Below are 14773 nucleotides of genomic sequence, written 5' to 3'. Positions count from 1 at the left end.
AAAAGTGCAGGCAGGGTGGAGTGGGTGTAGAAAGGTGGCAGGACTGATTTGTGACTGAAGAATATCTGCAAGTGTGAAATGGAAAGTCTACAAGACAGTAGAGAGACCAGCTACAGTGGCTTGCAAAAGTATTCTGCCCCTTGGTATTTCACAGATTTTAATGTTTATGGCATTTCAGATACAAAATCAGGCTTATTAATATAAAAATTTCTAAAATTATCTTCCTTAGACTGAAACAAAGTAAATCTCTAGAACCTGATATAAATTAATTAAAAATATAAAAACCAAGATGATGGGTTGCATAAGTAATCAGCCCCTTTGATATAATACCTGTTCTCATCTGATGGGATTTTAGAAGATAACACCTCCTGTGAAAAGAAATGGCAAATATTTCTGGGGACTTGTGAACTCTCCAGAAGGAGTACAGGACTTTGGGGTGCACACTGCACCACTAAATCCTGGCTGCAGCTTCCCCTGTATTGCATGATACAGTATATTACAGTTGTCTTTACTGATTATTTGGAAGCCCTCAGTACTACCAAATAGGGCTTGTAACACAGGATCGGTTTTGTCTGAAATGTGCCCCCGGTTGTTTATGTTCACCACAGTGGCTCCAGTACAAATCTGCATTGGAATTTAGAAAGTTTTACCCTGGAAGCCCTTCCTGACACAGCTCCAGTTCTAGATGGAGAAACACAGACAACCCTGAGTCTTTCCAAGGGGTCTCCCAACCATGTATGAATCAGGACAGTCTGCTTCACTTTTGAGACCTAACATGATATATTAGTACAACACTATATTATATCATATATGTATGTCAAAGCACAACTAAGGTCGAGATCACACACACCGCATTAGCAAGCGTATTAGCTTCTCAGTCTCTGGACACAATAACTCAATGAAAAAGGACAGATTTTGATTAAACTCTGCCAGAGGTGATTCATGGCTCAGGGAAAAGGTGACTACCGTATGTTTTAAGGAAGTTTCTAATATAATTTAACATCTCATTCTCATTACATCACACCAGCATTATGCCGTCACAAAGTTGTACATTCATGCGGTACAAAGATCTGTTGGTTGGACAATTTTGGCAGATATATGCACTTTGATTGGACCTCTGAGTTCTGCAATGATTTGATGGGAAATCTGAAAACCCAACAGATAATTTTTATTTTTAAAATCAATGCTGTTGCTGAATTTTCCACATTGACTGTTCATCTTGTGCTTCATTGTTTGGTCTGTGCTGAAGTGTTACCAGCTTCCTGCTGAGCTCCGCACCTGTGGTTTCTGACCCCTGACATCCACATGAATCTTTTGTCACATATACTGCAGCTGTACGGCTTCTCTCCTGTGTGCACACGCATGTGTTTCTTGATGTAGGATTTGGTGTTGAAAGTTCGGCCGCAGACGTCACACTCATATGGTCTCTCTCCTGTGTGGATCCTCATGTGGACCTCCACGTGTTTCCTAAATTTAAACGCCTTCAGGCAGTATGGACAGCAGAAATCCTTCTCGTCACTGTGACATTTCTCATGAATAACTAGACTTTCCCTATATGCATATCTCTTATCACAAAGTGAGCAGCCAAACGGTTTCTCCCCTGTGTGAATTCTAGTATGTGCCATAAGGTGCTGTTTACTCCTGAAGGCCCTCAGACAGAATGAGCAGGTGAACGGACGTTCTTCTGTGTGACTCTTCATGTGACGAACCACAGATTCTTTACGAGTGAAACTTTTCCCACAAAGTGAGCAGCTGAACGGTTTCTCTCCGGTGTGGCTCCTCATGTGCTTCACAAGCTCTGAAGGGCAGCGAAAGTAATTCTTACAAACAGAACAGCACAGAGTTTTTTCACTTTCATGGGACAACATGTGTCTCTGCACAGACTTCTGGGTGTCAAATCCTTTTGCACAGCACAGGCAGTGGAATGGTTTGCTGTTCTGACCTTCACTGTCTTCACAATGATTCTTTTTCACTGACTTTAAACCTGACTGAGGTTCAGTGGGCTCTTTCCACTCATCATCGCTCTCGGACTCAGAAGCACGTAAAGCGTCATCTTCAGTACCTGTGTGAAAATCACAATCTGGATCCAAGACTGGTTCTGGTCTATCCATGTTTGTTTGTGTGTGCTCAGCTGACTGTGAGGATTGAGGTTCCTCGTCATCATCACTCGTCTCAAAGACAGGACCACATTTTATATCCGCCTCCTCCTCCTCTTCTTTAATGTATTGACAATTTGGATCCTCCTGGTCCATTTGTTTAGCAGAAACCTCTTCTTTACTCATCTGCTGCACATCTGCAGGAACAGTAAAGACACAAATGTAATGGAAAACAGGAGCATTAGAGTGCATACTGGTGCCAAGGATCAACAATGTGCTGTTTGTTGAATTGCTGAAGTGCCAGTGAGGGTGTGGTTTCACCAAACTATATATGAAATAAACTGCATCTTTACTAAGGCTGCACGGTATATCTGGTTTATACGGTATACGGTATCACTTTGGCCTACAATAGAAATCTGGACTTCACCGCCTAATCGTGATAATGCCTGCACCGTTTTTCGATCCAGGAAAACTTCTGTGTGTGAAGTGTCTGTGAACCACTGCTCCGTTGCTGCAGAGGGAAGTGTGGGGGGTGGGGGTGTTCTGAGCTGAGGTTCATCTCTCACTGTTCATGTAAGACATGTGATGTAGCCGGCACAGAGACCATGACAAACAACTGCGTCTACTTTAAGCCTCTGTGCTGTCAGCTGCCTGTGCTCTGATCATCTTGAGCACTCTGAACAGCATCTGAAAAAACCTCCATCATAATCCAGTTAATCCAATAATTCTGTGTCCGTAGCTGCTGTATTTTCAGAAAGTTACAGTTTATTTTACAGGTGAAAGACCCTGTGTTTCCAAAAATCTCCCAAGTTTAGCCGAAGGAGGAAAAAATGACAGTCTGACTGAGCAAGGGGAAGAGTGAGGGAGACAGGAGAGGAAGGGCAGCTTCACTCATTTTCACATGAAAAGATCAACTGTACAAACTGTTTACTGTTTACAAATGATGCCATAATCATTTGTATAAAGATTTTTTATTCAGGTTTCATTTTTAAAAGAGCAGGTTTGACAAATCAGTCCAGGTTCAGCTCTTGTTCAAACAGTTTATTTATATTTTACTTATTCTGTTAACAAACGTAATGCAATCCCACTAAAAAAATGTTGAAAAACTGTCAATATGACAAAAAAACTAAGCTACTGTGTGTAAATTTAGATTTAAATCCTGTCACACATAGCAAAAATGTCCAGGAACCATGCCGGAAACTACAAACATTGCCATAATCCGACACAGTCGGGAGGAAAAGAGGCATGGTCACCAGTGTCAGAATGCATCCAGATTACCTCGTCCACACCTGTACGATGGCATCCAAAATGCATGTAGACAACAGGTGACACAGACTGCTGTCAGATGGCCATAAAAGGCATTGAAGACTGCCCAATGTCCAAACATCTGGATGGCAAACACGGGACCAGAGTGGGAGGGAGCGCTGTGTTCCTCATGTGCATGTGAGTCTGAGTGCACAGCATGCATGTGTGCATGGTGCATGTGCGCCACATGCACACTTGTATGCGCTCAAATCGTAAATTGCGGTCAGATGGTCCTCAGGTTGCACATGGACCGCTGTCGGAGAGGTGTCCCATCTCAACGGCGCCTGGAGGCTTTTGAACATGTGCATCACACTCAAGGCCACTGTGACCATCTATGTGGACTCTCGCAGATGGCTGTCAGAACGTTTTGGAACTGAAACCCAACACTTTTCGGATGTGCGGCAAATCGTCATTCTGATGCCATTCTGCATGATTCTGGCTATGTGAGACGGGGGTATTACAGTCTATGTTAAATTGCAAGACACGGGCCTCTTCCTCACTGGATTAAAAGGTACTGTGTGCCATTTTTGAAGTTGAGAGCAAATGCTATATCCATGAAAAAATATTAATGTTTTTAACCTTTTCAGCATTATTCATGACCTTTTCAAGATCATTTATTTTGTTAACTTAGACTTGGACAGAAACATGCAAAAAAGTTTATTAAATATTACAACATAAGTGTAATTTTCTTGCTTTCAATACATCTAAAAACCACTCAAAATTAGTTAAACTAGGGCTTGCCAATAACGTTTGAGGTAAAAAAATATAGCTCATCATTCGACGCATGCCGCCTCAGTTTGAGAAAGCCCCACATTAAATAACGCTTTAAAGACAAAATCAACTTCAATTTACCCAGACTGACTTCAAATATGAGTAAATTAAGTACTGGGTGGGGGGGGTGGGGGGTGTTCTTGTTTCATTTTGGAAATGAGAAAATACCTTTGTCTTGACAACAGTTCATGTATTCAGAGTGGTTGTGCCATCTAGTGTTCCGGAGAAGAAACCTCAGCTACTTACCCAACAACAAATGTACCAAAACATCAAATCTAGGCTTCTTGGATGCATCTTGGTTGTACCTTCTCACAAATTGTAGCTGTAGTTTTGAGAGCTGTACAATAAATGTTCTCAAAATTACATTATATCCATTTTTGTTTTTTGTTGCTGTTATTTATTTATTTTTCTCAATTTAGCTTTGCTAAAGGACCCATTCAGAACACTTAAATTACAATTTTTACACTTACGTTTATATCAGGATATATACCGTTACCGTGAAGAGATTTTATACCACGATATGAATTTTAGGTCATATTGCCCAGCCCTAGTCTTTACTATGCTTGAAAATGTGTTAGACACAAGTTTACATAAACCTTGGCTTTATATAAACTTAACTTCCTGTAAATCCATTCAAAGCCACAGTGTCTTTTTTCCAATGAAAGAAAGTCTAGATTAATATAAAAAAAGTCACATAACCTTGTCTGCACGGTTTATTTTCCACACGGAGAAAAATTCTTACCATGTTTCCTGATGGCACAAGATGCAGTTTGCTTTTCCCATTTCTTTTAGCTTTCGGATGTGTTCGTGAATTTAATTCTTGAGTCCTAATTAAACTCTTTCAAATAGTCTTTTTGCCATCTTCCCTCTGTCTGACATCGCTCCGTGACACAGACATGCTGCAAAATTCTTCTTTTAAAAAGTTGATAGCTCTAAAAGTATCACATGTCCACATGCTACGTTTAGCAGCAGTTCCACAGTGTTGCTGTAGCAACCAACCAGTCCCGCATTATGACAACTGCCGCTGTAACAACCATGCTTTGAGAGAGGCATTTTTCTCTGTGGAGTTCCACGGATCCGAGGACACTGATTTGTATCTGTTATACAGATCAGAGTCCGCGGACTTAGAAAACTTGAATGATGTCGTAAAAAAAGAACACTTTGCGGTAGCCATTTTAAAAACTCAGTGATGATCACAATTACAGAGTAAAACACTAACCCCCCACCCCCCATGATGAAATCTGTGGAATTCCTCGGATCGGCGGAGTTTTCAGAGCCCTGCACAAGACATCACTCAGATCATGTCAAGAATTGCAGTTCATATAAGGGTGATTCTTAGACTACGGGCACTTATGTCCTTTGATCATATTGTATGAAAAACAGAAAAAAGGGGACATTTCACACTTTTATAGTTATCTTTACAATGAAAGTGTGTTAAGAAATTTGTTCTAGTAGTCTATGATGACTTTTTCACCTTTTATCAGCATCATTATATGCAAATATTGCCGTTTTGTGCTTGTCCCACACCCAGACTTTTGATCTTCAATGATAAAAATGAATGGTAAAGAAACGTTTTTTTTCTAATGTTTTAAAATATCTCTGAATAAAATATCAGTAAAATAATCAAAACATAACTGGGGTATTCAATGTCATACAACTGTTGTGATTTTTTTTTAAACAAAATGTAGTTGTCCCACACTATTGCCGTAATTTCCACCACAACACTGTAATGTCCCTTTAAACAGTTTGTATGAAAGATTGTTTGGGTAGTTTCTATGGAGATAAACAGTGACATCAGAGCACATGTATATAGTGCCAAATCACAACAAACAGTTGCCCCAAGGCACTTTATATTGTAAGGCAATGGTGTGGTGGAAATTACATTTACAAGGCCAATAGTGCCCGTAGTTAAAGAATCACCCATAAATAGATACACACACGCTGTATTTGTGCATCTGAATTTGGGGTGGGCATTTACACAAACTTGGCCAAATATTATGTTTGTCAGGCCACCCATTTCATTAAAATGTCTGTGTCTGTTTTTGTCCTGTCCTTTGGTCATTTATTAAATGTGTTCCTTGTCAGATGATGTCTGACTCTGAAACTGCTTTTTCATCTAGGCAGCAAAAAATAAAAATACGTATGTACGACTTCAGTTGTTCAACAGTCCAGGGTCTCCTTTATCGTATTTTGCACTTCATAATGCGCCACACATTTTCAATGGGCGACAGGCAGGACAGTCTAGTACCCGCACTCTTTTACTACAAAGCCATGCTGTTGTAACACGTGCAGAATGTGGCTTGGCATTGTCTTGCAGAAAAAAGCAGGGACATCCTTGAAAAAGACGTTGCATGGATGGCAGCATGTGTTGCTCCAAAACCTGGATGTACCTTTCAGCATTGATGGTGCCATCACAGATGTGTACACTGCCCATGCCATGGGCACTAACACACCCACATACCATCACAGATGCTGGCTTTTGAACTTTGCGCTGGTTACAATCTCGATGGTCTTTTTTTCTCTTTTGTCCGGAGGACACGACATCCATGATTTCGAAAAAGAATTTGAAATGTGGACTCATCAGACCACCGCACACTTTTCCACTTTGCGGCTGTCCATTTCAAATGAGCTCGGGCCCAGAGAAGGCAGCGATGTTTCTAGATGTTGTTGATGTATGGCTTTCGCTTTGCATGGTAGAGTTTTAACTTGCACTTGCAGATGTAGCGACAAACTGTGTTAACCTGTTTATGCCCAGATTTTTTTTTTTTATAAGTGGAAAAAGTTGCATTAGTACATTTGAGATTTTTATATTGTGAGTAGAAAATGACAGTGATACACTTTGGCAACAATTGTTGCCAGTGGGGCAAAACAGGTTAACTGACAATGGTTTTCTGAAGTGTTCCTGAGCCCACGCAGTAAGATCCTTTACACAATCATGTCGGTTTTTAATGCAGTGCTGCCTGAGGTATCGAAGGTCATGGGCATTCAATGTTGGTTTTCAGCCTTGCTGCTTACGTGTCGAAAGGTCTCCAGATTCTATGAATCTTCTGATTATATTATGGACTGTAGATGATGGAATCCCTAAATTCCTTGCAATTGAACATTGCAAAACATTGTTCTTAAACTGTTGGACTATTTTTTCACACAGTTGTTCAAAAAGCGGTGATCCTTGCCCCATCTTTGCTTGTGAATAGCTGAGTCTTTTGGGGATGCTCCTTTATACCCAATCATGACACTCACCTGTTTCCAATTAACCTGTTCACCTGTGGAATGTTCCAAACAGGTGTTCTTTGAGCATTCATCAACTTTACCAGTCTTTTGTTGCCCCTGCCCCAGCTTTTTTGAAATGTGTTGCAGGCATCCATTTCAAAATGAGCAAATATTTGCACAAAAACAAAAAAGTCTATCAGTTTGAACATGAAATATCTTGTCTTTGTGGTGTATTCAGTTGAATATAGGTTGAAGAGGATTTGCAAATCATTGTATTCTGTTTTTATTTACATTTAACACAATGTCCCAACTTCATTTGAATTGGGGTTGTACTATTTGAGGATCAGGTTTGAGAACCACTGCTGTGAAGGAAACACCACACATTCCCAGACCTGACCACATTTTTGTCTCATTATATGTTCCGTCAGATGTCGTACTCCATTTTACTCACCATACATGTTGTGAGACTTCTGTCCCGTGTGGACTCTGGTGTGTCGGGTCACCTCAGACTTGCTACAGAAACATTTGTTGCAAAACATGCAAGCAAACGGCTTATCTCCTGTGTGGATTCTGGTGTGTGTCTCCACGTGCTGCTTACTTCTGAAACGTTTTGGACAAAAGGAGCAACCAAATGGTTTTTCTCCCGTGTGAGTCTTCATGTGGCTAACTACCGATTCCCTCCGTGCAAAACATTTTCCACACAGATTGCAACTGTATGGTTTCTCTCCTGTGTGGATTCTCATGTGCTTCACCAGCTCTGAATTGCATCGGAAACATTTTGCACATACTGAACAGCTGAGAGTCTTTTCTTCTTCGTGACAGGGCACATGTCTCCGCAGAGACCTCTGGGTGATGAAACGTTTACCACATTTGGAGCAACTGAATCGTTTCCTTGGAGCTTTCTCACTGTCATCGGTCTCTGGTTCAGAAGACTCTGAAGAATCATCGTCAGGATCTAGGTTTCTCATAGTTTCTGAGGACTGAGGTTCTTCTTCATCAGCCTCCTCCTGACCATGATGCTGCAGTCCATCCTGATTTGTCCAGAGTTTCTGCTGATCCTTGTCTGTAAAATAAAAGACAAAATAACATCATACTTTAACAAACCTACACATCCATAACAATTAGCTAAAGTCCCACTGAGGTCAGGGTGTGTGGAGGTCATCCTCAGATTAATTTTAAACTGCTCCTTTCTCAGAGAGCAGGTTGCTGAGTAGATAAAGAGCTGGCCTACCAATATGCAGACCTGGGTTTGAATCTCACTCATGCTATCTGTTTGTGTCCTTGGACAAAACACTGAATCTACATTGTCTCAGTCCACCTAGCTGCAAATAGGTACCGGCCTTGGTTAAGGAATTAACCGGTGTCATACTGGTGTCCTGTCCAGGGAGAGTCACAGACTCTCATCTGCTTGACGCTACAGAATCCGGCGATAAGCATCGGCATCAACGGGCTTATATAGGATTTACTGCTTTCTCAGACACTTCAAGGACTGACTGTTACTTTGGACTGGTTTTATTCTGGAGTCCAACCAAATGGTCAGGACATGTTTCCTTTGCACAAAACTGACACAAAAATTTCTTGTTCTCCAGCTAACAGGTTTTGGCTAAAGTTAGCTTTGTGTTTTTTAGCAGGAGGTAGCTGTGGCTAACAGGTTTTCAGATAATGCTGACTTTTGTTTTTGGCCGAAGCTAGCTGTGGGTAACAAAGTCATCTGATAGTGGCTTCCCAGCTTACACCGTCATTTGTCAACACTCTTGTAGGCCATTTATATCAAGTCTAATGTTTAGGTTTCCCAGCTCTTCAGCAACTGGGCCAAGCTAAGCTTGCTTTAGTTTCTCACTTGGCCTTTTAACTGATCTCACTGCTTCTTTCACTCCTGCCTGGCTGGAGTTTTATGGTATCAGAATAGAGCCAAAAGCACTCACGTGATTAAACATGCATTTGGGCATATTATATTCTTTCACACGCATAGATATTAACTGCAAGCACGCAAATTATATCTGCGCATGTGCGCACTCACAGGAAACTGCTGCCAGAGTGATGAAAAAAAGTACTGCAAGCGAGGAGGAATATGTGACCAGTGCTCCCCTGCACTCTCGAAGTTGATTTCTGGCTGTGCGATCTCTCGACGATAAACACAAATGCCTCATGATCGCTTGCAGAGATCCTTCCAACCACTCATGGTTTTACGTATTACCTTAAAACAAATTATGGAAAGTTCATCAACATTAATCATTAGTGATTGATCTCTGCTCCCCTCCACAGCATGTCTTTTTCCTGGTTCTCTCCCTCAGCCCCAACCAGTCCCAGCAGAAGACTGCCCCTCCCTGAGCCTGGTTCTGCTGGAGGTTTCTTCCTGTTAAAAGGGAGTTTTTCCTTCCCACTGTCGCCAAGTGCTTGCTCACAGGGGGTCGTTTTGACCATTGGGGTTTTTACGTAATTATTGTATGGCCTTGCCTTACAATATAAAGCGCCTTGGGGCAACTGTTTGTTGTGATTTGGCGCTATATAAATAAAATTGATTAATTAATTGATTAACTGCAACTCTGTCATTTTTACAAAGTGAAAATATCCCACATATTTTTTAAAGTAATGGGCTAATTCTGAAGGTTTGCGTGTTAACCAACAGACGCTGCAAAAGACATTATGGGAAATGATATTATTGCTCTTTGTTTCCGGGTCTCTGTCTGACCAGTTTCCCCTCGACCCGAAGTCACTCCGAACAGTCGCTGAATAAAGCTTCTCCCAGCGGGGTGATATCCATCACTCGCTCTTCTGTTTTTTCCCTCTTAATATTGTAGTTAGAACTCCCAGACTGAGTGTTTCTCTTTTTCCTGACACAATGCCAAGAAGCCAGATAGTGAGGTACAAATCTCCAACCTCTCTGTTGCCACATTCAACACAAACAAGGGCGTCAAAATGCATAGAACAACATAGTAGAGAAGCTTGAATCTTCGACTGGACTGGACTGGGGGGGGGGGGGGGGGGATACCCAAAACTTCAATTTCTACCTAAAACTATGAGATGGACGCATTGAATCTTTATTACTAAAGAGACATAATGTTTCATGACACCTTGCCCTTTATTGCTCCATGCAAGTGGTATGTTGAAGATTAGCCAGCAGATGTCGCTATATTTAAATATATCAAATGCTTCGTAACAACCATTTCAACACAATTGCTTCATATTGATTCAGTGGTTCAAAAAGCTTCAGTTTCTCCATCACTAGCTGTGCGTTGTTTTGTTTTCTTTTTTGCAGGAACTAGTTGTGGCTAACAGGAGTTACCTAATGTTAGCTTTTTTTTTAAGCAGGAACTAGCTGTTGCTGCTAGCTAATGTCAGTTTTGTTTTAGGTTTTTTTAAGCAACAGCTAGATGTAGCTATCAGATTTTAGCTACCGATAGCGTTGGGCATGTGTGTGTTATGAGGTTCTTGTTTTTTGCAGGAGCTAGTTGTGGTTACCGTTAGCTTAGCGTGCTCAGCAGTAAAGACGTTTCCAGCAGTAAACAGAAAACAGACCTTTTCTCCGCTGCGTTACTTCATCTTTTAAAACCACGGTCTGAATTTTACGATGGCTCCGGATCATTTCTTCTTTTTGCAAATGTCTACGGTGATGCTTTTTGTTTTTCTTTAGATTTAGCCAAACGTGATCACATCTTTTACTGTCAAGTCAGCAATACATCAACTATTATTTCACAATAAAGTCACCAAACGCATTTCTTCATAGAAACATTTCACTGTAAAAATCACACGCTACCTTTCTGCTAAGTGAGCAATCTGCCTGGATCCACAGTAGTTTTAGGACATTTAAAGCGTTCGCTACAAAAGATGTGGATAAAGGAATGTGCTGTCAAGAAGAATAAAGTTTTACAGGACTTTTATTGTGAAATCAGCCCACCTCTTCTCACTGTTTGAAGCTTGACTACCAACATGGCGCTGTGTTTGACCGTTCAGGCTGCCACTCACTAAAATCTGTAAAACGTTTGTTGGTTAAAGTGATTTTTTTTGTACCTTTATAACGTGGTTTGCAACGTGAGCGTGTAAAATGTCTAAAGGAGAACTACTGAGAGCGCTGGTGAAGCAGCGACTGGCTGCGGCTGCCGAAGAGATCTTTGTGCTGTTTGAAGGAACCATGGCAGCGTACGAGCAGGAACTTTGTCGTTCCAAAGAGGAGAACCTACGACAGCGCCACCTACTGGACGCTGTTTTAAACCCTCACGTTCGCTTAGATGCATCAGGTTTGTTCACCTTTATCTTTAACCACTGACACAGAATAAGCTCATTTATTTCTTCTGCATTTAGAAAACAAGGAAAAAGTCCCTGCCAAATGTTGTCATCTACATCTGTGTTTCACTAAGCAACAATCCATTTGACATAGTCTTTCTGCAGGTACTCAGTGATCTGAGAATATTTAGAGCAAAATCCTGCAAATGGTGATGCAAGCATCAAATTCGGCACAAATACTCCTTAGACATTACTCTTTTGAAAAAATCCGACTAGCCACTTGAATTTTCAATAGGTGGCCAGGTAGGGGGTCAATTGAAAAATTACACAGGGATCAAAATTAAAAATGCTCCAATCAGATTGAAAACTACACTGCAGTTTTGTCTGATCATAACAATTCCAAAAAGGTATAGTTTGGACTATCTATGACTGAATGTTCAGGAGTTATGGGGTAAAAACATCAAAAATGGTGGCAAAGGTCAGTTTCAGTTTGTCCAGGTGTCAAAAGTTAAAGTTGCTCCAATTTTGATTAAAAAATGATGCAAAATATTAGTTGAGTTAACAGGGTTTTAAAAGAATAGTTTGGACCATGTATCATGCTAGTTATCATGTTACAGGGTAACTTATATCACATGTCATAGAGGCCAATGGACATTGACCTTTAGTTTGGAGACCAAGCATTCAATACAGTCAAAACTATTCCATTTATACCCTACAAGACTTCAAATGAATTCTCAGGGAAGACACAGCAAGTCTGTTGTCTGAATTCACAAACTTGATAGGTGTAATATCCAACACCTTTCAACACGCTGGTCTGTCACAGCAACTGTCACTCCCTCCATACAGAGACTCTTCCAACAATCGCACCAAAAGTAGTGAGATCTTCTTCAGGCACAAACAGTATCCACCTTCAGACATCTGGCCACTTCCAGATGTTCACACTTCAGACAGTGCACCCTCTTCAATGTGGAGTTTCCCAAGCTCCCTCAACACCAGTGGAAGCTGGTTGTCTTTACTGAGTGTTAGGATGATCCAGGAGTCCAGCCACATGAGCCGTCTCACGTGTCAGTCTAGTGTCCTTGAGTTTTGTGGTGTCCAAGTTTAAGCACTGGCCCGATGAATCTCAGGGTCTGTTTTGGACTTGGAGGGGAGGTGATGGTCTAGTGGTTAAGCATTGGGCTTGAGACCAGAGGATTGTCGGTTCAAATCCCAGCCTGACCGGAAATCACTAAGGGCCCCTGGGCAAGGTCCTTAATCTTCTAGTTGCTCCCGGTGTGTAGTGAGCGCCTTGTATGGCAGCACCCTGACATTGGGGTGAATGTCAGGCATTATTGTGAAGTGCTTTGAGCGTCTGATGCAGATGTAAAAGTGCTATATAAATCCAGTCAGTTTACTTGCTTCTCTAACATCACATTCTTCTGATTGTTTTCAGCTGCTTCATTCAGATGTCTGACAATTCAAATTCTGCAATGTTTTTTAATGTAATAACAGCCCACACTTGAGGCATAACCCTTAATTCTGTGTCCATGTGGCTTTCACACACCCAGAACATTAGAAAGGCTGCCAGTTTTTGTGTGGTCATAATAAACTTAATTTTCTTTGTGTGGTTTTCTCTCTCTCTCTCTCTCTCTCTCTCTCTCTTTAATTTTTTTTATTTTTGTTGTCACTGCAGACCTGCAAGAGATGTTGGCGGGTAAAGAAAAGCAACACAACCAGATTCCCTGTCTGGACCAAGAAGCTGCAGACTGCCCTCAGCAGGACTGGAGTCTGTGTTTGGACCACAAGGACTCTGATCCTGCGTACATTAAAGTGGAACATGAGGAGGTTGATGTCACCGAGTTCCATTCTCCTGTCATCACTATGAAGAGTGAAACTGATGAAGCGGAGACTGACAACAGTCATTTCTGGAAGGAGACCAGGCAACAAGCATCAGGTTTAAAAATTACACGGACCAGCAAGGTGTCTGTGAGTGATATGGTTTGTGAGAATGATAAGAAATCCTTTGTCTCTGGGTCCATTACCCACAGCAATATTAAACTTGAACTTTGTCACAGAGCTGAGACACTGTACAGCTGCTCTATTTGTGCTGCAGATTTTCCATCAGAAGAAAACCTGGAACTACACATGGGCCTCCACCAGGGGGCTCCCCAGCTTGACCTCAGACTTTGTGCCCAAACATTGAATCAGTATGAAGAGTTCAAAGAGGATTTGGGCCATCAAAACCAAACTGAGGACCAAAGACTACAAGAAGCCAAATGGTTTGATCCAGATGGTCAGACTGAGCCACCGACTGATGAGACCTCAGTTATTTCTGAGCCTGAGACTGATGTCGACTGGGAGGATATCAGAGACACTCAGTCAGGGTTAACATCTGTGAGATATGATAATGTCTCTGTAAGTAGTAAAACTTGTAATACAGGTGAGAAACCATTTATGTGCTCTGAATGTGACACTAGATTTGTTCACAAGAAAAGTCTGCAGAGACATATGAGAACTCACACAGAAAAGAAAACATGCAAATGCTTAACATGTCATCAAATATTTTACAAGGAGGATTTGAATGAGCATATGAGAAGTCATAAAAAAGAGAAACCATTTAACTGCCCTCTGTGCGGCACAAGATTTGGTCATAAGAAAAGTCTGTCAAGACACATCAAAGCGCACTCAGGAGAGAAACTATTCAGCTGCTCAGACTGTGGCAAAAAATTTGGTCGCAAATCCCATCTCATGAGACACGCAATGATTCATATGAGGCATAAAATATTTCATTGAACAGCTGTGGAAGAATTTACAGTGAAGTGGCAATACATACAACAAGTATTCAAACACAGGCTTTTACAGATTATTATAGGATGTCAAGTTTTTAAAAGAGGAAAAATTTAGCCTTCTTTACATAAAAATTTGAAACAGTATTATTAAAGTGAGAGCAAATCTTTATAATATGATTTAGGTGAAATAGAACTCTAAGGCCATTGGAGGGTCCAGCAGTCCATGATTTATCCTTAAAGGATTCCTCTTGTCTATCTGTTTCGTGTGTCTGTTCTGACAGTGCATGAAGCAATTGTGCTGCATTAAGAACAGGAGCAATCAGAGATTTCTGTCCATCAATCCACATCCGGATCACCTTCAAAATGCAGTGGAGTCTTCCATGCGCTAATATCTATCTG

At 41.2% G+C, this 14773-nt stretch overlaps 2 protein-coding genes across 2 annotated transcripts in view; one reads left to right on the top strand and one right to left on the bottom strand.

The window, feature by feature from the left end:
• The window catches only part of LOC117501476 (zinc finger protein 84-like), a 29574-nt gene extending 18518 nt beyond the window's left edge, over positions 1-11056 (bottom strand). Inside the window, exons 1-2 of the mRNA XM_034160372.1 lie at positions 10902-11056; positions 7834-8445 (exon numbers count right to left, since the gene is read on the bottom strand). Coding sequence (XP_034016263.1) covers positions 7834-8445; positions 10902-10968 — 679 coding nt within the window. The 5' untranslated portion in view covers positions 10969-11056. The remainder of the gene's footprint in view (positions 1-7833; positions 8446-10901) is intronic.
• Positions 11057-11195: 139 nt separating this feature from the next.
• Positions 11196-14773, top strand: LOC117502396 (zinc finger protein OZF-like). The gene is made up of 2 exons (XM_034161431.1): positions 11196-11620; positions 13279-14773. Exons 1-2 carry the CDS (start codon positions 11428-11430, stop codon positions 14376-14378), a joined length of 1293 nt encoding a protein of 430 aa, XP_034017322.1. The 5' UTR covers positions 11196-11427; the 3' UTR covers positions 14379-14773.

This window comes from Thalassophryne amazonica, chromosome 20 (genome assembly GCF_902500255.1).
Source record: "Thalassophryne amazonica chromosome 20, fThaAma1.1, whole genome shotgun sequence".
In the NCBI taxonomy this organism is placed as follows: domain Eukaryota; kingdom Metazoa; phylum Chordata; class Actinopteri; order Batrachoidiformes; family Batrachoididae; genus Thalassophryne; species Thalassophryne amazonica.
Note: the sequence above shows the minus strand (reverse complement) of the source record. Positions and strands in the feature narration are given on the sequence as shown.

Bases quoted from the DNA above. Each gene is read 5' to 3' on its own strand.
- LOC117502396 (XM_034161431.1), top strand. From the start codon at position 11,428: ATGTCTAAAGGAGAACTACTGAGAGCGCTGGTGAAGCAGCGACTGGCT. The intron at 11,621-13,278 runs GTTTGTTCACCT...TTGTCACTGCAG, and splicing joins CGTTCGCTTAGATGCATCAG to ACCTGCAAGAGATGTTGGCG.